Consider the following 22493-nt stretch of genomic DNA (forward strand, 5'->3'; position numbering starts at 1 on the left):
TATTGATTGATTGATTGAAACTTGTATTAGTAGATTGCACAGTACAGTAATCCGTACAATTGACCACTAAATGGTAACACCCGAATACGTCCACTTAAATTGATTCATGATACAGATATATACTATTTTCATAATACAGTCCTCACACAAGATAATCATCACGGTATATAAATTAAATTATTTACATTATTTACAATCCGGGGTGTGGGATAAGGAGAGAGAGGGGGGGGGGGGGGGGGGTAAGTTTGGTTGGTATCAACACCTCATCAACAATTGCATCATCAATATGTGTGGGATATTATTCCTGGCTTCAAATTCAACATAAGTACCGTAGGCAATAAAACAATTTACAGTTTATTTAAATACATTTTTATTGAGCATTGATTATGCAAACATGCAATCATACATATACATATAGTATATTCAAGTACATGAATGAAAAGAGATACAAAAACAATGCTCGTTTTTTATTTAAAACAATGTAAACTACCACCCACAAACCAAAGAGGGCACCAAACCATGAAAATAAAACAAAAATAATCAAGTAAAAGACAACAATTAAAGGCCTACTGAAATGCGATTTTCCTATTTAAACGGGGATAGCTGGTCCATTCTATGTGTCATACTTGATCATTTCACGATATTGCCATATTTTTGCTGAAAGGATTTAGTAGAGAACATCGACGATAAAGTTTGCAACTTTTGGTCGCTGATAAAAAAACCCTTGCCTGTACCGGAAGTAGCAGACGAGTAGCGTGACGTCACAGGTTGTGGAGCTCCTCACATCTGCACATTGTTTACAATCATGGCCACCAGCAGCGAGAGCGATTCGGACCGAGAAAGCGACAATTTCCCCATTAATTTGAGCGAAGATGAAAGATTTGTGGATGAGGAAAGTGAAAGTGAAGGACTAGAGGGCAGTGGGAGCGATTCAGATAGGGAAGATGCTCTGAGAGGCGGGTGGGACCTGATATTCAGCTGGGAATGACTAAAACAGTAAATAAACACTAGACATATATATACCGGTATATAGTATGATTTTTCTTGATTATGGGGGTGGTTGCCATCTCACCAAATATCCAGCTTGCGTCTGTATTTAGGCAAGTTTTAGCCAGTCTTGCATTTGAATAGCGACAGCGATATAACACCTTAAATTGTATTACCGGTAATCTCGCGCAGGAGGTACTGTTGTTCACCCTTTATTACTCAAAATATTCCTTCAAATGTATTCCTTGCACATTTCCCCAGTCTACGCTAACTTTTAAGAGAAGCTTCAACTCTCGAAATGAGTTTCTTAGGGTTGAGGGGCTTTCCAACAGCTGGTCTAAAGCAGACATTGAAAGTATATGTGGAAAATTAGGGTCACTGCGATTTAAGATGTTGGGAATCCTAAAATAAACTGAATCTAGGGAGGATCTGGATCTAGAAAAAAATTTGGAATAAGTAGACTTGTTCATACAGTTGTTTATTTTTTTTTAGAAAAAAACATAACAGACATGACACAAAACTATAGTCATTTCAAATGGCAATGTTCTGGCTTTAGGAGACACCAAAATAAATCAATATTTTAAATTGTGGTAGTCAATAACAGTTTCATTTTCAGATCAAATAGAATGAAACATATGGAATAACTCATTACTGGGGGGGATATGGAATCACCTTGTAAATGTTCATTTTCAAAACTTACACTTCCATCAGATTAAATCTGTTTATTAGTCTGCACTTAAAAATAAGTGTTGACACCTTGGAGAGCTGTTGCACCAGGTGGACTGACGTGAATAAAGGTTCCAACACGAGAGATACCAATTGAAACAAAGAAAATTATCATCAAACTTCTTCAAGAAGTTAAATCATCACGCAATGTTGCAAAAGATTTTGATTGCTCATTGTCAATTGTTGTCTAAAATCTGGACCGTTTACAACAAACATAGGAAGGGAAAACATCAAAACGTCTCGACAGAAAACTTAAAGCAATATGTTTTGAAAACAGAAAATGTAAACATTTCACCATTTGTAAAAGAACTTTAAGAAACTGCCTAAAGGGAATAGGCTTCAATGTGGAAAAGCTAAACGAAAGCTGTCATTAACAACTCGACAGAAAAAAAAACAAGGTTCCAGTGAGCTAAGGAAAGCAATTGTCGGCTATGGATGACAGGATGAAAGTCATATTCAGTGATCACACATCTGCATTGTGCATGGTAATGATTCTGGAACTTTTGTTTGGTGTCAGTCCAGTGAGATTTTTGAGGACGACTGCCTGAAGAAAACATGCACATTTCCACAGTCATTGACAATATGGGGTTGCATGTCAGGTAAAAGCACTGGAGAGATGGCTGTCCTCACATCTTCAATAAATGCACAAGTTTACATTGAGATTTTGGGCACTTTTCTTATTCCATCAATCAAAAGGATGCTTGGGGATGGTGACATTGTTTTTCAAGATAATGATCTGGTTATAGTGTAAGTATTTTTGTCTGCCGTTCATAATTACTGAGACTTTTAGTGAGGTTTATAGGCGTTTTATCTATGAAGTAAGACTCGGACCAGATCCACACTTTCCAAGACTTGCGAACAAATACTCACACTCCATCCTATCAAAAGCTTTTTCAACATTGATGTGTCTTAGCCTGTTTCCTCTAATGCTGACAACATTGGCACCTACAGTATTTCATAGCCCTGGAACTAAAACAGATGTCTATATGTAAAATCCCCCCCAAATAGACACAATGATTTTAGGATTATTTTGTAACAAGTTTCAGCACATTTTGGAACACCCACTTTTAGCTCCAAAATGTGGGCGGCCTACATTAGTCTGCTGACATCGCCTACATAAGAGTGTAAACAATTTATTATTGCAGAGTATGTGTTTTGGTAGCATATGTATGCCGAATCATGTTATTTACACACAGAACTTGAATAAATATGCAAAATGACCGAGACATAACCTGCTGAAAAATATTCTGTGAGTGTGAGTGTTGTCTGCGATGTGGTGGCGACTTGTCCAGGATGTACTCCGCCTTTTGCCCGAGTGCAGCTGAGATAGGCTCCAGCACCCCCCGCTACCCCGAGAGGGACAAGCGGTAGAAAATGGATGGATTACATGTTGTACAAGTTTTCACCACTCTTTGGAGCAGACTTTGCAGTTCCTTCTCGGCGTGAACAACTTCAAGCAGGAGTACCAGTGGCGTGCATAATTGAGCTTTTTCGCCTCTGTGAATGCTGTGCTTTCACATAGATTTTGTAGCTTCTCTTTGGGTTGGAGCAGATCACACCAGTGGATACATTATGGATATTAATAATATTTCAAACGTAAACACAGAAGTGGAGCTCCGCTTCACATTGCAGCATGGACGCAAGCTTTTCTGCAGATGTACCGGCACTCAAAAGGCAGCGAAAAATCAAGAGCGGTAAGCCGCTAGTATTCTATTTTTCGTCCTCTTCTACTTGTTTTATTGCTGGAATTGTATTTTAAGTACGGTTGAATTGTGCTTGAGACAAAATAGATATATAGTAAACAGACTGATCGGTGGAGTTGGGCTTTCAACATTAGCTCACCCATGGTGTATCAGGTTGATCCAGGTTGTAAAGCCAACACCATATTCAATGGTTAATTACCAATTACCAAACATTTAGTATATCAGTGTGTGGAACAAAATTATGGAATGCATTAATAAGCTAAATAACATACTACTATGGTCTAGTTTAAGAAACTGTTCATACTCTAAGTACAAGGAAGAATAATCCTGATACATATTGAACCTTATTGACAAATGAGATCATCTTATTAATTTCATTATGTAAATCACAACTTACTCAGCTGTTTGAGAACTTTATTATTCATGTATCTAATTTGTTTGTTACAAATAGAGAATTGAAGTCATACAAATGACATGTAAATTGCTATGACCGTAAAAGGAGTAGGATTAAATAAGATCTTCTTCTTACTACTTTACTACTCCTTTCCAGAGATGTTGTAATGATAAACTGTAAATATGTGACGTGCCATATTGTAACTGTATGCATGTCTTAAATAAACTAATACCATAAACCATATCATACATGGTGCCAAAGGTTCCAGAATGTCTTCAAACTTGACGAGCCATCATCAATTCTTGTTTAGAACTAAAGTGTAATTACCGCAGCATTTATCATAGGATTACATAATTAGAGTTCACAAATTGTTGCAAAAGCTCATGATCATTTTAACATTGTTCATTTTCAGAGTTTTGCAGTGTTGCAGCCCTTTAATGTTGAACAAATATACATCAAATTATATGAGTTATTTATAATGATAAAACCTGTGTTTCTTATTGATGATGACTTCCATGCTAGTTTCAGAACATTTCCAATTGAAATACACAAATATATTTGGGAAAAACATATTTGAAAATAACCCCTAGGTGCCATAGTTTGTAACATGAAAATATACATCAGTATTTAGTCTTTTGTACATCAGCCAAACTGCAGCAGCTGGGTTGGCAGAATAATAATTCTAAGAAAAATAATCAAATGAGAGGAAGGAAGGGAACAAGAAAATGGGAAAACTAACATGAAACATCCAATAAAAACAAAAACATAGCATGCAAATAATTTCTACTTTGAACAGTACTGACAAAAAATTGTATTTGATATTCTACGAGTAGTATGGGTTTTATTGCTACATTAAAGTGGGAGCAACAATAACAATTAAAGAAACAATTCCTACATTGCTGATACAGCAATTATTCATGTTTTCCAGCATTTATTTTCATCTGGAGGCACTTTTGCAACAGCAAAATAGGAGTTGAATTGCTGGAGATAATTGCGGAACAAACATACTATGATTTATTGTTCATATTATGATTCAATCAATCATTTGGAAAACATGTTGGAGATAAGAACAAGTCAATGTGATAGGGATGTAACGATATGAACATTTTATATCACAGTTATCGTCACTAAAATTAACACGGTAGTCAGTATTTTCACGGTTTTGTTGAATGTGCTCAAAAGTACTCATACACACTTATCAAGTTTTATTAAAACAATTATATACAATAAATAAATAGCCATACAATATACGGTACTCTCTTGGCAGGAGAAATATGTCACGTTTATGGGATGTTACGCAAATTAATTTCCTGTTTTGATATTTGATATTTTCTAGTATTGATCAAGCTCTCTGTATAAGTGGGCACTGCCTGTAGGTTAAATCTACACAATTGAATATAGTTGCTCAGACAGTAATGGGTTTATACATGTTTAGAATGGGGAATGCTGTTTAACGGGGAAAGAGGTTAAGGTCTCTTCTATTCATGTTCGTATTTAAACTAGCTTGCTTCTCCAGTAAATGAGCAGTGTCACCAGTCCGTGAGTTTAGAAGTGTTATCAGTCATGGTTTTTAAAATAATTTTGATTTAAAAGCGTAATGCTAATGGTGAGAAGTTTTACTGCGGTTTAGCATTATACGGTTTATTGTTACATCCCTACAATGTAATAATTATTCATGTACACATTTATTTATCGCACAGCGGATACAGTTCTGCTCAAAATTCATATCACGTATCATGGCTCCAAGGTCTTTTTTAAGATTGTTTGGGAAATATTTTTCCCAGGATGCAGTAAGACAATTTTTTAAAAACAAGAATTTACAATTTATTTAGGGTTTCGCTCTACACGTGGCCAGAATGATACATTAGACATAAATGTGTTTGAATATATATATATATATATATATATATATATACATACATACATACATTAATTTCACCATATTATTATTGTTGTTATGGGTAGTGCTAAAGTCCCAAGCTCTAAACATTTCTGGTTGACTGCAGCATGTACAGTGCATCCATTCGAAGCGCTTCACTTTTTCCACATTTTGATATGCCACAGCTTTAATTTAAAATTAAATAAATGTGAGTGTGAATGTTGTCTGTCTATCTGTGCTGGCCCTATGATGAGGTGAGGACTTGTCCAGGGTGTACCCCACCTTTCGCCCGAATAAAGATGAGATAGGCTCCAGCACCCCCCGCAACCCCAAAAGGGACAAGCGGTAGAAAATGGATGTATGGATGGATAAATTAATTTTTGTCCTCAAAATTCTACAGACAATACCCCATAAGGCAATGTGAAAAGTTGTTTTTAAACACACTGCATATGTATATAAAAAAAAAAAAAAAAAAAAAAAAAATCACATGTACATAAATATTTACAATCTTTGCTCAATACTTTGTTGATCCACCTGTCGCGGAGATTACAGCCTTTTTGAATACGATGCCACCTATCTTTCGCCCATTCCTCTTTGCAATACCTCTCAAGCTCCATCAGTTGGGATGGGAAGCATCCGGTTTCCAGAATGTCTCTGTACATTGCTGCATTCATCTTTCTCTCTATCCTAACTAGTCTCCCAGTTCCTGCCACTGAAAAGCATCCCCACAGCATGCTGCCGCCACCACTACGATTCACTGTAGGAATGGTATTGGCCTGGTGATGAGCTGTGCCTGGTTTCCTCCAAGCATGGCGCCTGCCTTTCACAACAAAGAGTTAAATCTTTGCTTCATCAGTCCAGATAATTGTGTTTCTCATTTTAGCAAATGTTTTACTAAGAAATGACATCTGTCTGGCCACTATATCATACACGCCTGATTGGTGGTTTGCTGCAGAGATGGTTGTCCTTCTGGAAGTTTCTCCTCTCTCCACAGAGGAAAGCTGTAGCTCTAACAGAGTGACCATCGGGTTCTTGGTCACCTCCCTGACTAGATTAAGATGAATGCAGCAAAGTACAAAGTAATCCTGGTTGAAAACCAATGCTTCCCATTCAACCTGATAGAGCTTGAGAGGTGCTGTAAAGAGGAATGGGCGAAATTGCCCAAATATAGGTGTTCCAAGATTGTGGAATCGTATTAAAAAATACTTGAGGCTGTGATTCAGGAGTGTCAAACCCATTTTAGCTCAGGGGCCGCATGGAGGAAAAAAATATTTCCACGTGGGCCGGACGGGTAAAATCATGGCATAATAATTTAAAAATACAACTACGACAACTTCAGATTGTTTTCTTTGTTTTACTTTGGCCCAAAATAGAACAAGCACAATCTGAAAATGTACATATCACAAATAATCCTCTTGACAAAACACTTCAAAAACACCATGAAGAACAGAATAAACTTAGACTTAATCTCAGTGTATCTACAAAGCAATTAAACTTAAATCACAGCCCATCCAGGATTGCACAAAAACAAAATAAAGCATAAATACAAACTTTTTTATGTATCAACTACCCCAGTTGTCATTTCCACATAATCCTGTGCTAACTCAACAAACCATACAAACGGAAGTAGAAACTATTCAAGAGAGTTGAGTTACTCCCTCCCTTATAGGCATCAGTGTGTATTGATAGAAAAATAAAAGCTGTGCAATGTGCAAACAATGTCAACAAACCAAAAATAAAAACTTAAAAGACTCACAGCATTGCAGTAAATCACACACAGTTCACTTTCTTTAAGTTTGCACAGAAGACAATCATTTTCATGGAACTATATCAATGTGCAGTGTCTCATGCAGCATTTTAAGTGGGGTTACCAGTTTCTTTTACGTTGGGTCGAGGGGGAGCAGTTGTAGCCCTGCTTTACCTTGTACCTCTTGCTTGGCATACTGTTTGCTTGCCTAACATAATTCATATTGCGACATCCAGTGAACACATTTAGAACAGCAGTTTCTTTAATTTAAAACTGCAGCAAAATGTTACACTTAGCAAACTCCTCTAAAAATAAAGAAAAAAGAGCAACAAGATATGTAATGAGAAAAAAGCTGAAAATGTAATACACAATTTGAAAAGTCTAAGTATGCATGGCATATTTTGATATCTTTTTTTTTTTTTTTAAATTAATTCTACTAACAGACATGTATCAAAACGTTGTGCCAGCTCCGTGTTATAAGTGACACACTGTAATATTATTAGTATGAAAAGTACATCTTTTTCTCATCACATTGTATTTTTGCTTCTTCTTACATTTTTATATAGTTTTTTCCCCATAGTTTGTTGCGTTAGGTTGTGAACATATTAGCCGCAACAGGCTTTACGCCGCAGGTAAACGGTACGAAATATTTTGTGAAGTTTATTTACATACCTTAATTGTTTCCAAACAGTACCTACAACACAGCAGTGGGGCAGACTAGATTGATTGGTAGAGCGGCCATGCCAGGAACTTGAGGGTTCCAGGTTCGATCCCCGCTTTCGCCATCTTAGTCACTGCTGTTGTGTCCTTGGGTAAGACACTTTACCCAACTGCTCCCAGTGCCACCCACACTGGTTTAAATGTAACTTAGATATTGGGTTTCACTATGTAAAGCACTTTGAGTCACTTGAGAAAAGCGCTATATAAATACACTTCACTTCATAGTAAAACGGCTGATCAAACAAAACCGAGGTCATCATCAAGGACCCACTAGCTGTGAAAGCTAGCTCTCCAATCACTGATTGGAGAGCTAATTGGCAATCAGCTAAACAGACTAAATAACTCCACGGTGACGTTTTGGTGAATCTACGAAACTAAAACAATACAAAAAGAATGCCTTTGTAAGTTAATAATACTAACAGACACTTGTAATCATGTTAGCATATTTGCTAATGCTAACGAAGGTAGCTTGATTACATTGCGATAGCACGTACAAATATGCATGAAAACACTCCGACAGACAAAACAAGTTGCGATGGACGGTTTTGTAGGTATGAACTGTTTGAGTGTGAAACAACTAGGATGAGAATCAACACCTCCAAGTCCAAGTCCATGGTTCTCGCCCGGAAAAGTGTGGCGTGCCATCTCCAGGTTGGGGAGGAAATCTTGCCCCAAGTGGAGGAGTTCAAGTACCTCGGAGTCTTGTTTACGGGTGAGGGAAGAGTGGATCGTGAGATTGCCAGGCGTATCGGTGCGGCGTCTGCAGTGATGGGGACCCTGTATTAGTCCGTCGTGGGAAGAAGGAGCTGAGCCGTAATTTACCGGTTGATTTATGTTCCTACCCTCACCTACGGTCATGAGTTTTGGGTTATGACCAAAAGGACAAGAACACGGGTACAAGCAGCCAAAATGAGTTTCCTCCGTTGGCTGGCGAGGCTCTTCCTTGAGAGATAGGGTGAGAAGCTATGTCATTTGGGAGGAGCTCGGAGTAAAGACGCTGCTTCTCCACATCGAGAGGAGCCAGATGAGATGGTTCGGGCATCTGGTTAGGATGCCCGAACCATCTCATAGGGCACGTCCGACCGGTAGGAAGCCACGCAGAAGACCCAGGACACGTTGAGGGGGACTATGTCTCCCAGCTGGCCTGGGATAGCCTCGGGATCCCCCGGGAGCAGCTGGACGAAGTGGCTGGGGAGAGGGAATTCTGGGCTTCTCTGCTTAGGCTGCTGTCCCCGCAACCTGACCTCAGATAAGCGGAAGACGATGGATGAATGGAAGTGTTTAAGTTATACACTCAAAGGCAGATGTAACGCGGTTGTTGGGTCCATAAACTACACAATTGCGTTATAGAGAAATCCTTGTTTCCTACCCTTTTTGTTTTTAAGAAGACAAGGATAAGCGGTAGAAAATGGATGGATGGATGGACAATAACATGATACCCAAACCAGACGTTGACGTGAATGGTGGATTGTGCTCCTATGTCACCGAATGGGATGGGCTCTATCCCTGTGTCGATATTTTGTTATTTTAATTTAGTAACATATTTATTTAGTTTTATTCTGGCAAAGAAAGAAAAATGGTTCACGCTGTTGCTCGTTCACGCTGCTGTTGGTTCGGCTGTGCTCATTCGTGCTGCTTTTTCGTCAAAGCTAAGTGCTATCTTTCTATTTTGTGTGCTTCTAAATTCTCAATAGCCTTCTTTAGCCGTTCTGCAACACATTTTGTAGTCTTTTTGAATTTACAAAAGCACTTGCTCTCTTTGTTTCACCACTTCACTTTCACCTAGCAAGCTGCAAAGCTACAGGAGATAAGCTAGCCCTGGTCTGAAGCCCCCTTCTCATGAAGAGATTGTCCCTGCTTGAGGGACGTGTCCACCATTTGGAGCTGAGTAACATCGTAAGTTTAGATGCTGTTGACACGCTTACTAGCGTTAGCCGTAATGAGCTAATTAGCCCAGTTTGTAGCAGCTTTAAAAGGCCTACAAGCTACAGTGAGAAGGCTAAGACACATAACCGATTTAGCTTGTTAGCTAGTCACAGTCTACTCGCCACCATGCGGCGATGTAAACGAGCAAAAATTCAAGATCCAAGGCAGGACCGCGTTTTATAGAATATCATGTTATATTGGGCCGCAATATATCAATTTTAGTGTATTGTAAAACTTACAAAAGTTGCTTGGAGTGATGAACAAAGAATCCTTTTGAGCAGAAACGTTATAGCCGGTTATACTTCCGGTTCAAGGCACTAAACAGGAAGTACATTTTCAACCCGCAGCACCTGTCCACAAAAGATGGCGCCATAGCACAAACAATAACACACCTATTCAGTGTCCCTGTCGGTGTAATATGAAAACTTGTTTGTTGAATACAAAACATTATGGCCGCGAGCAAAGAAAATCCATAAATTAGCTGCAGCGTTTTATAAGCCGCAGGATTCAAAGCAGGGAAAAAAAGTAGCAGCTTATAGTCCGGAAAATACGATAATAATGATCAACTTTGTCACCTATAACAATGCTGACACTAAGTGTCATTAAACAAATGCAGTGATTCTCAAACTGTGGTACGTGTACACGGGCTCCATCTAGGGTATGCCAAAGAATCATCTCATTAAAGTACAGTGTTTTATTTTTACTATTTTCAAATACAGTGTTACTGTTAAAATTGTGTGTAATGTTACAGAAACCAAAATATTAAATATACTTGTTAAATGGAGTTTGCATGTTCTCCCCGTGACTGCGTGGGTTCCCTCCGGGTACTCCGGCTTCCTCCCACCTCCAAAGACATGCACCTGGGGATAAGTTGATTGGCAACACTAAATTGGCCCTAGTGTGTGAATGTGAGTGTGAATGTTGTCTGTCTATCTGTGTTGGCCCTGCGATGAGGTGGCGACTTGTCCAGGGTGTACCCCGCCTTCCGCCCGATTGTAGCTGAGATAGGCTCCAGCGCCCCCCGCGACCCCAAAGGGAATAAGCGGTAGAAATGGATGAGATGGAATAAAACCTCTACTTTGTTTTTAATATTGCTAATGGGAGGTACTTGGTGAGCCAAGTTTTTTTCTGAGGTGGTACTTGGTGAAACGAATTTGAGAACCACTGCATACGTAATGTCTGCTTTAAGCATTAAAAAAAAAAAAATAAGACTATCAAAATGGCCTCTGCATACTTTGACTTTTCGTTATGCGGCTCTTGGTGTAAAAAGCTTTGGGACCCTGATCTAGAGGCTCCAAATGGACACACAACAAAACTGCTTATGGAATAAAAATAGGGTTTAGTTCAACATTCTATAATGCCCTAATGAGCTCTTAATTTCTATGTGCTAAATTTAATTAACGTAAACACTACTTAAACACCAAGGGACTCGATTGTTGGCGAGGTTTCAGATGAAAAGTCGTATTCGTGCTAGAAAAGCAAGCAGTTTTGAATGATGAAATATAGCATACAAATTATGCCATTAGCTTGTTGGTATATACAAAAAGGGGAAACTTGCTAAGTGTTATAATTTCAAGTGTTTTTGTTCCCAATTCTTGTTTCTAAAATCATTGAAAAGTTATGTTGTATCATTGCATCCTAGAAACAAATCATGTAGTGCCATTATGTAAACGTCTGAGCAGAAGTGGATATGAGCTACAGTACTTACATGATGTATTTACAAATCTTCCTGAATGTTGAAGCAGTTCATAGACTTGTTTGTAATGTTTGTCAGTGTCAGTTGGCACCTGCTTGTGTCAGCTGTGATCAGATGAATGTTCTGGTGCAGTCGAGAGGAGCCAGGCGACGTCTTCCTGCCAAAATAAGAGGAGGATGCTGGCAACATGGTGTAAGAGTGCAGCAAACATGGACTTTCAGTCCGAGAACCTTCACTGCAACAAAAGTAATAATTTCAACAGACCAGCATACGAAAATGCTAAAAGAACAGGATAAAGAAACAAAAATAGAACATTGAAAAAGAAAGTCAAATGACATTCTTACTGCAGCGTTTGTGCAGGTCAATAATCCTTCAACATTCTAAGGCAAAGTTTTTTTAAGTTTTGCCATCATTATATGACAACATCTATTTAGTTTGTTTTACTCTAATTTCTATCTTCTACGACCCCTGGAAATGATGGAATCACCAGTACTGGAGGATTATAATTTTGATCTCTAATTGTATTTCTTTAAATTGTGTGGTAGCCTGTAAGTTTCATTTATAGATCAAATAGAGTGAACAAATTATGGAATCACTCAATTCTGAGGGAAAAAAATATAGTCTTAAAAAAAACACTCCAACACACCACTAGTACTTTGTTTCACCACCCACAGCTTTTATAACAGCTTGCAGACTCAGAGGCATGAACTGCTCTTCATCAATCTTGCGCCAACTTTCTCTGATTGCTGCTGTCAGATATCAGCTTTGCAGGTTAGATAGGGTGTTGTCATGGACCATTTCCTTTAATTTCCACTCCACATTTTCAATTAGATTGAGATTCTGACTTTTTGCAGGCCGTGACATTGACTTCATATTTAATTTTTTTATAGTTTTGCTTTATGGCAAGATGAATTATCTTAAAAAATGAAGTCATCATCCCCAAACATCCTTTCAATTGATAGAATAAGAAAAGTTTCCAAAATGTCAATGTAAACGTGTGCATGTATTAAAGATATGCAACCCCATATTATCAATGAGCATGTTTTCTTTAGGCAGTCATCACCTTGCTCAATGCAGATTTGTGATTCATCATTGACTTATTCAATATTTGATTTTCATCCTGTCAACCATAGTCCAAGACTGCTTTTTCCTTAGCTCATTGGAACCTTGTTTTTTTATATTTAAGTGTTAATGACTGCTTTTGTTGAGCTTTTCTGTATTTTAAATCCCATTTCCTTCAGGTGGTTTCATATAGATCGGTCACATATCGGACTCCAATTTCCGCCCATTAGTTCTTCGTTTGTTTTGCTGTGCATTTTGTTTTCAAGACATATTGCTTTAAGTTTTCTGTCTTGACGCTTTGATGTTTTCCTTGGTTTACCAGTATGCTTGCCTTTTACAATCTTCCCATGTTGTTTGTACTTGGTTCAGATTTTGGACACAGCTGACTGAACAATCAACATCTTTTGCAACAATGTGTGATGATTTAACTTCTTGAAGAAGTTTGATAATAGTCTCTTTTGTTTCAATTGGTATCTCTCGCTTCGGAGCCATGATTCTGTCAAGCCACCTGGTGCAACAGCTCTACGAGGTGTGATCACTCATTTTTAACTGCAGACTAATGAACAGATTTAATCTGATGCAGGTGTTAGTTTAGAAATGTTTATTTTGCAGGGAGATTCCATAACTTTTTTCTCACATTTGAATTATTCCGTAATTTCTTCACTCAGCTTGATCTAAAAATGTAACTGTTCCGGACTACTACAATTTAGGTCTATGCATGTTCACATTCATCCAGGTCATTTTAATCTAAGGGCATTCAATCGATCGCAACTGCACTGTTTGGTTTGTCTTAGAAGACGTTTCGCCTCTCATCCAAGTAGGCTTCATCAGTACAGTTCAGTTTTTTCTCACTACGATAGGGCAAAACCATCCTTGCCCAGGCACACCCTCTTGGTTTTGGAGTATAAATATTTGGGGTTTTGGCACCAGCCACTAGACTAGATCTGACCAATCTAAGTCTACAAGCACAAACTGATGAAGCCTACTTGAATGAGTGAAGTGAAGTGAAGTGAATGATATTTATATAGCGCTTTTCTCTAGTGACTCAAAGCGCTTTACATAGTGAAACCCAATATCCAAGTTACATTTAAACCAGTGTGGGTGGCACTGGGAGCAGGTGGGTAAAGTGTCTTGCCCAAGGACACAACGGCAGTGACTCAGATGGCGGAAGCGGGGATTGAACCTGCAACCCTCAAGTTGCTGGCACGGTCGCTCTACCAACCAAGCTATACCGCCCCGAACGAGAAGAAAAACATCTTCTAAGACAAACCAAACAGTCCAGTTGCGATTAATTAAATGCCCTGAGAATACCACAATTTATATTTTTTATTTATCTTAGTATTTCTTAAAACCAGAAACTTGCCATTTGAAACAACGATAGTTTTTGAGTCATGTTTGTTAACTGCTTTTTTTTCCTACAAGTTTAAACAATTGAATTATCTTCCTCCAATTCTGCCAATTCCATAATTCTTGCCAGGGGTTGTATGCCCTACTTCTATCTACTCTGTTCTATTATCTACTATGTTCTACTTCTCTACTGTACTTTTCAGTCGTACTACATACTCCGTTCAACTTCTACCTACTATGTTCTACTTCTATATGACTGGTGGTGTGACTGAGAGGGTACAGTGTCCAGAAACTTGAGGGTTCCTGTCACGGTTGTCGTGTCCTTGAGCAAGACACTTGACCCACCTTGCTTCCAGGGCCGCTCACGCTGGTGTACAAATGTTTGGTGATGGTCTGAGATGCCGTAGGCGCAAACTGGCAGCAACGATTACCCCAGTCTACCCGAGGGCAGCAGTGGCTACAAATGGTTTCGCAATGTAACACACCTTGAGTCACTAGAAAAAGTGCTAATTCATTATTATTATCAACTCTATTTTACTTCTGTCTACAATATTTTGTTCTACTTCTATCTTTGATGCTCTACTTCTATGTTCTCAAAATCTGGTTTAATATGTAACATAAAAAGTGAACAGTTGACATGACCTGAAGATGTTCAGTGGTGTATTCATATAAAAAAAAAAAAAAAAGACTTTCTACACTGGAGTGTGTAAATGTGTGCTATTAAATGACTTCATGTTTTTGCAGATGATAAAAAAGTGCAGTGTTTCCAATATATCCATTTATTTAAGGAGGGCTGCCACGAGTAAATTTAGGCCGCAAAGTAAAAAAATAAAAGAATATACATATATGTTTTACGTTTAAAAAAAAAAAAAAAAAATTGCGACACAGTAAGTAACACTTCACCTTCACGCATGCACGCACGCACACACACACGGCAAAAGAAGAAGGCTCACTGAGTACCAAGTTAGCGGTCGGCATTCATTTTTTTTTACAGAATTTGGTGAACATATGCCTGTAAGTATAAATGCACCTGCTGTTTTATGTCAACATCTGATTTAATAAACGTTTGTACAAGTTCGCTCCGCTAATTTTGTTAATGAGCCTGTCCATTGTACGTTGGCATTAAGTTAGCAGCATTAGAGACAACCTTTACCCTGTATAATTGTATTGCTTTTTTCAATTGACAACAAACTGTTTTGTTGATTTAACATGATTCCTACATGCATGTGCACTTCTCGTGTATATTAGTACTTTCCTTTGTGTGCTTTCTTTACTGTAACTCCATTGTGGAGAATGTCAATAGACAACCTCAAGTTGTTGTTTTTTTTATCTCAAATTTAAAAGAGTGATTACAAAAAAAGTGTTACATTGTAGTATTACACTATGCAACAAAAATAGACCAAAATTAATTAGTATAAAAAAGATATACAATTTAACGGGGAACAGCATTTTTTGGGGAATTGTGCCTATAGTTCACAATAATTATGAAAGACATGACGACGGATGTATTTTTTTTAATGCATTCTTATTTGTAAATAAAAGTCTGCTTACAACGGAGCCAATGGAAGGTCCTCTATTACGCTCATAAAACCCAATAAATAGCCATCCAAAAACCGCCAACCATACTCCATTGGTGAACATATAAGTAAGTATAAATACACCTTGATGACTTGAATATTAACCAAGTATTAGTGATATTGTTATTATAAGCGCTAACAAACACAAACTATAGCGTTGACAATATCGACTGGTCAGCTGCTTTCTCACTTCCCTGCTCATGGAAGTTTATTGTAGATCATAAATCATGCCTCTCACCTGGATAATAGAAGGATGAGGATGTAATCCAACAAATTGGTACACTTTGACAGCCAATTTAGACCCAGAAATTATGAAAAACGACACAAAAAGACGCTTGGTTCCACCCCCCTTTTCTTCGAAAGGATTATGAGTAATTTTTCAGCTAAAGGGAAATAAAAAACATTCTATCAGTCGGCATCTTAATGACAGCAGACATTGTACGGGTAAGTGATGTTTTATTACGTTTGTTGGCTCTCATGAACTCTCTATTGAGTTTTAATCAGTGATGAAGTTGGAAAAAAAAAGTGATTGACGTGCTCCGTTTTTAAATGAATGCGCCGCGTATTCCTAAAATGATCAAAATATGTAAATATTAAATGTTATGAATATGCCTGTTACTACATTACATATGTACTTATAAAATGTATATAAAACCTTAAAGTGTTTCGATGTTCTTTTAAGGGCTTTAAAGGCAGAGTCGAGCAGCTCCCAATAGACTCCATTTAAGCAGACATTTGATCATATATCTTTTGTATTTAAAATGCATAAAAAAGGAAAACATTTGTTCTTGTCTTACAAAAGGATTGTGAATGATAGGCAAAATTCCAAAAAAGGGGCTGTTTGCAACATTTGAACAGATGTCTAGAGGGCGCTAACTTCCATCCATCCATCCATTTTCTGCTGGAGCCTATCTTTCCAATGTTATATCCCGCCCTCTTACGGCTTCTAAAGCGCAATGACATAACTACGTAAGTACATAACAACGCACACACAGTAGCTTTGGTTGTTGTTGACTAATGATACCGATTTGGATAGTTATCATTAGCTATCATTGAATGTATATTATTTCATCCTAACAACAACAACAACAACTAGATTGCAAATTGTTCATTGCTTCACTTGGACTGCACACTGTATGTGTGCACACACTCCCTGCCCGTACTGTATGCGTTGACGAGACAGAGTGAGTGAGCGCTGTAAATACCAATTATTTTATTCGGGCCGGTAAGAATGTGTATACACAAACTTAGTAATTGTGAAAAATGCAGACAGTTTTAAAACCAATATGTTCTGTTAAACCACTAACGGTAACACAATGTTGATCTTGTTATATTGTTCGTTTTTGAAAAATTTAACTGTGAGCAAGTTACAAACAGCCCCTTTGATACTAATTATAAATAACACATGCTTGTTTTTCAATATGTGTATAACATGTTTTAGCTGTTTAAAAGAAAATATATGCATCGTCACCATTTATGCAAATTAATGTATATAATGACATCTTATTGACAACGCCCCCCACATCCACCAGTATATTGGCAATCTGTGGGAAACACTGAAGTGCCTTTAAAAGTTAATGGCAGAGCAGGAATGATTGTTGAAATGAGTCAACATTTTCAACAAGAACAATGAGTTTAAAATGCAGCATACTTACTGTGAAAATGGAATGTAGATTATTGCTAAAAGTCACTCAAACGCAGTCTCTTGACTTTTCCGTACACAGCGGGCAACTTTTCTTTTAAACGCGCCGTGCCTGTCCTCCCGCCACTCTTTCTGCACGGGAGGGAAAACACCTGAGACTTTTGTCAAGTACAAGTACATGAGCAAGTACTAGTATCAGTACAAGTACTAGTATAAGTGAAAATGATGAGAAACTTACTGCGGCATCCACATTGGCAGGAGAGTCACCGTTTGGGTCTGCCAACATGGAGATAACACTGATCATGATCGTTTCAACCGTATGGATGGGAAGCCAACGCTCTTCTGGTTTTTCATAGCCGTACTTGTCTTCCCCAGGTTCGTGTAAAATAGAAATACATACATCTCCATTCTTGTCAACTACAAAAAAAGAAGGAATATATTTAATACATTTTACCACAATCACTATGCTTTTGTTTAGCGACTTATACATTAACACAATCTTCAAAATAAATGTACAAAACTGCTTCTGTAGAGTATTAAGTCTTATTTTGTTCTAATACATGTACAAAATTAAAGTAAGGACAACAGTGACAATAAAAAAAATTACAACATCAAGAGTATAAAGAAATATGATATTAAAATAAATGTACAAAGTTAAAGTATAAAGAAACATGATATCAAAATAAAATCTATAGCTAGAGCATGGGTGTCAAACTCTGGCCCGCGGGCCAAATTTGGCCCGCCGTGTAGTTTCACTTGGCCCTTGAGGCGATATCAAATTAACACTAGAGCTGGCCCGCCGATTATATTAAGCGGCGGTGCCGCGGTAACACCGCATTCACCGCTAATTCTCATACTTGCCAACCCTCCTGGGAGACTCCCAAATTCAGTGCCCCTCCCAAAAATCGTCACGTCCGCTTTTCACCCAGTCCAGCGAATGCTGGCCCAGTCACATAATATGTGCGACTTCAGCACGCACACACACGTGAATGCAAGCATACTGGGCCAATAGCGATACAGGTTACACTGACGGTGCCCGTATGAATAACTTTAACATGTTAGAAATATGCGCCACACTGTAAATCCACACCAAACAAGAATGACAAACACATTTCTGGAGAACATCCGCACAGTAACACAACATAAACACAACAAAACAAATACCCAGAATCCCATGCAGCCCTAACTCTTCCGGGCTGCAATATACACCCCCGCTACCTACAACCCCCCCCCCCCCCCCCCCCCCCCACCCGCAACCCCGCCCGCCTCAACCGACGCACGGAAGAGGAGGGGGGCGGGGGGGTGGGTTTGGTGGTAGCGGGGGGTGTAACATGTTAAAGTTATTTATACGGGCACAGTCAGTGTAACCTTTATCGCTGTTGGCCAAGTATGCATTGCATTTACGTATAAGTGCGTGCTAAAGTCGCAAATATCTTGCGATCGGGCTGGCACGTAGTTGGAATGGATGAAAAGCAGATGTGATGACAGCTCGTGGAGGATGGAAAACGCAGTGCCTTTAAAGCACGCCCCCAAGACTGTGGTCCGGGTGGACTACGAGATATAAAGAGTGATGAACAACTTCGTTCGATAATGAAAGATGCCTCAGCTCAAAGCCTGAGCCCTGACATTAATGAACTAGCATCCAAGAAAAGATGGCAGGTATCTGGCTTGGGCACATCAGATTAGATCAGTGTGTTGCAAACTGAGCAGTTTAAAGTTCTGAATGGTTGTTTTATTCATTGTTATTTTATTTTCTAATTTATTAGCCTGTGGAAAAAGTTAATGTTGATATTTACCTCAGAAGGCTGCAAATAGAAAAGAGGCATTACATTTTTATTTAAATTGTATTTGATATGCCATTGATATTTTTTAATTATTATTATTATTATTTGAAACTCGATTTTGCATGTCACTATAAAGTTATATAAGCCTTGCTTGTTCAATATTCAATGCAAAACTTGTTTGGGTCCATATTAAAAGGTTAATTTGTTCGACCTTGGCCCGCGGCTTTGTTCAATTTTAAATTTTGGCCCACTCTTTATTTGAGTTTGACACCCCTGAGCTAGAGTATTAAGTCACATGATGTTTTAAGAATTTGTGGGAGTACAGTCAGGAGTATTTTAATAAACGTTTTAAGTGATAGAGAAAAAATGTCAGGTCGCTTTAGTCAACATGAAAAGATGGCATAACAAGAAATTAAGAGTGAACCACACAATGAAGCTAATGTAAGTTGTACAATGAATTCAAGTGAAAAAGTATAGAAAGTAAAATGAATCATAAGTGTGCACACCTTAAAATAATTACCTTGTTAAAATATTGTATGATGTGCAACATTTAGTTAAATAAAATGTAAATGTGTTGAGTATAATAAATATTGACTCATAGCAGTCTAGAGATTTTTGTCTTTTGTCTCGGCTTTTTGCAGGAAGATTTAAGCCTCTTTTGTACTCAGATACTTTGTGCGCTGCTTGCTGTACAGCTTGGTCGACCACCACTGGTTTTCACCTCAGGAAAGAAGTTTGTTGTCAATTTACTCACCAAGCTCAACTTTCTATTGTAGCACAAAACTTGTTTTTTCAATGTCCTTCATATATATTACATATTAATGCTCTTTATAGCTTTTGTTAGGCAATTTGATGAGTGCTGATCAGACCAAAATCGAGCAGCCAGAGCTCAGACATAAAACTAATGCAGTCATTTCACAAAGTCTTACTTTGTGGCGTGCACAATTACGCGCACACATGCAGGTGCACACGGACACTTTCTATCCACTTTAAATGAGTTAATGTGACATTAAGCCCGTTTCATATTTGAGGTCATCAAGTATTTTTGAAAACATGATCAAGCTCCTGTCTGTACCTACCATTAGGATGCCAAATATCTGTGATAAATTTCATTTTAGGTGGCCTGAGAGGGTAGTCTTTGGGAAATGTCAGATGAGCTTTAAACACACCACCTTCACTGTGAACATTAAAAAGGGCCAAATAGAAAAGTTACTGGAACATCGTCAAAACTACGAACACTTTCAAAAAACATTGAGAGCAATCAAAGAAGAAAACAATCCAATATTGGTTACTTACTAAAGTGTGTCTGGTGGACCGATGATCAGTACTTCCCATCTGTAAAGATCATTATCCTCAATCAGACCCGCTGAGAATCCTTCTACTGGGTTTTTATTTAACTCTAGAAATACAAAGACAATAAAAAACACGAATGCTCGTAAACGGCGGGCGCAACAAGGCAAACAAGGCTGTAGACGCAAAACCATGAAATGCAACCTTACACGAGGAAAAACTATGCATATTTATCGGAGAGTCTTGATACCAATGGCCTTGACCCAGCCACACACAAATAAGTTGTAGACCTCCATGCTTTTCCAAGTTTCCATTAGTTTGGTCGTGTAGACGTGGGACGGCGTGGCGAAGTTGGTAGAGTGGCCGTGCCAGCAATCGGAGGGTTGCTGGTTACTGGGGTTCAATCCCCACCTAGTCACGTCCGTTGTGTCCTTGGGCAAGACACTTCACCCCTTGCTCCTGATGGCTGCTGGTTAGCGCCTTGCATGGCAGCTCCCACCATCAGTGTGTAAATGTGTGTGTGAATGGGTGAATGTGGAAATACTGTCAAAGCGCTTTGAGTACCTTGAAGGTAGAAAAGCGCTATACAAGTATAACTCATTTATCATTATCATTTATTTAGAAAGGAGTCTGGAGAACAAACGATCGATGTCTGGGAACGTGAACGACGTATAATCCTTGATGTCACTCAACAAATATTTTTTTATAAAGTATAAGGATTTTTTCCATTGCATAGTCTGATTTTTTTTTTTTTTTGCTCGTATCTGCTTTTTGCAGAAAGATTTAAGCCTGTTTTGTACCCAGATAGTTTGCCTGCTGCTTGCTGTACAGCTGGTCGACCACCACTGGTCTTCCCTTACGGGAAGAAGTCCATCCATCCATCCATTTCCTACTGCTTGTCCCTTTCAGGATCGCGGGGGGTGCTGGAGCCTATCTTAGCTGCATTAGGGCGGAAGGCGGGGTCCACCCTGGACAAGTCACAACCTCATCACAGGGCCAACACAGAGTCCCGTGTCGGATCATTCACTTCCTCGCAGCACAGGTCGGATGGAGTGAATGTAAACACAAGCCATGCTAGTGCTAATAAACATGCTAGCTTCCCAGGACTTGTGACAACTTCACTTGCCATACAAATGTTCTTCCATAAGACGCTTTTATGTCAGGATGCAATATTAATACTGTAGTATTTATTACAAATGGGACATTGGCATTAATGTAGAAAAAGGGGCTGAAGAGCTAGCTAACACTGAATGTTAATTACCTGCAAGCTGTCTCCTGAGTAGCAGCGCTGATTGAGGCTCTGTCATACTTTAGCAATATAATACACCTTCGTGAACAGTAATACGTCCAGGTAAAAACGTTATATTCTCCTTTACTGCTCAGTCCGCCGTCTTCTCTAATTTTCGTTCTTCATCCGCCTCATTCTTCTTCGTTAGTTTTTGCTGCAGTCATCTGTGTGCTTCTTCTTCTTCCTTGGTTCTATAGCGGTTGGCAAGCAACCTTGTGGTGTGCATTACCGCCACCTTCTGATAAGGAGTGTGGACCGAGATGAAACCCTACTACAGGGCTGGGCAATAATTTTGACTCGGGGGGCCACATTTAGAGAAAAAAATGTGCCTGGGGACTGGTATATCTAGCTATCTATGTATATACACTATATTGCCAAAAGTATTTGGCCACCCATCCAAATGATCAGAATCAGGTGTCCTAATCACTTGGACCGGCCACAGGTGTATAAAATCAAGCACTTAGGCATGGAAACTGTTTCTACAAACATTTGTGAAAGAATGCGCCGCTCTCAGGAGCTCAGTGATTTCCAGCGTGGAACTGTCATACTAGGGACGGCGTGGCGCAGTGTAAGAGTGGCCGTGCGCAACCCGAGGGTCCCTGGTTCAATCCCCACCTAGTACCAACCTCGTCATGTCCGTTGTGTCCTGAGCAAGACATTTCACCCTTGCTCCTGATGCGTGCTGGTTAGTGCCTTGCATGGCAGCTCCCTCCATCAGTGTGTGA

General features: G+C 38.8%; 1 protein-coding gene across 8 annotated transcripts; it reads right to left on the minus strand.

Moving 5' to 3' along the window:
- Positions 1 to 434: 434 nt before the first annotated feature.
- Positions 435 to 21992, minus strand: ube2g1a (ubiquitin-conjugating enzyme E2G 1a (UBC7 homolog, yeast)). Of its 8 annotated transcripts, XR_012050612.1 has the most exons (7): positions 21742 to 21992; positions 20487 to 20589; positions 20270 to 20367; positions 17645 to 17823; positions 17420 to 17564; positions 11791 to 12013; positions 435 to 2257 (listed from the first exon to the last, which is right to left on the minus strand). XR_012050612.1 is itself a non-coding variant. In XM_061963106.2 (6 exons), the coding sequence occupies exons 1-5, from the start codon at positions 21785 to 21787 to the stop codon at positions 17445 to 17447; spliced, it is 546 nt and encodes a 181-aa protein (XP_061819090.1). In that variant the 5' UTR covers positions 21788 to 21992; the 3' UTR covers positions 10560 to 11935; positions 17420 to 17444. The 8 variants fall into 8 exon arrangements, 6 of the variants coding, with proteins under 6 accessions (XP_061819090.1, XP_061819089.1, XP_061819094.1 ...); XM_061963106.2 differs by lacking the exon at positions 435 to 2257 and having other exon boundaries at positions 10560 to 11935; XM_061963105.2 differs by lacking the exon at positions 435 to 2257 and having other exon boundaries at positions 10560 to 12013.
- Between the last annotated feature and the right edge of the window lie 501 nt (positions 21993 to 22493).

The sequence above is a fragment of the Nerophis lumbriciformis genome, linkage group LG09 (genome assembly GCF_033978685.3).
Source record: "Nerophis lumbriciformis linkage group LG09, RoL_Nlum_v2.1, whole genome shotgun sequence".
In the NCBI taxonomy this organism is placed as follows: Eukaryota; Metazoa; Chordata; class Actinopteri; order Syngnathiformes; family Syngnathidae; genus Nerophis; species Nerophis lumbriciformis.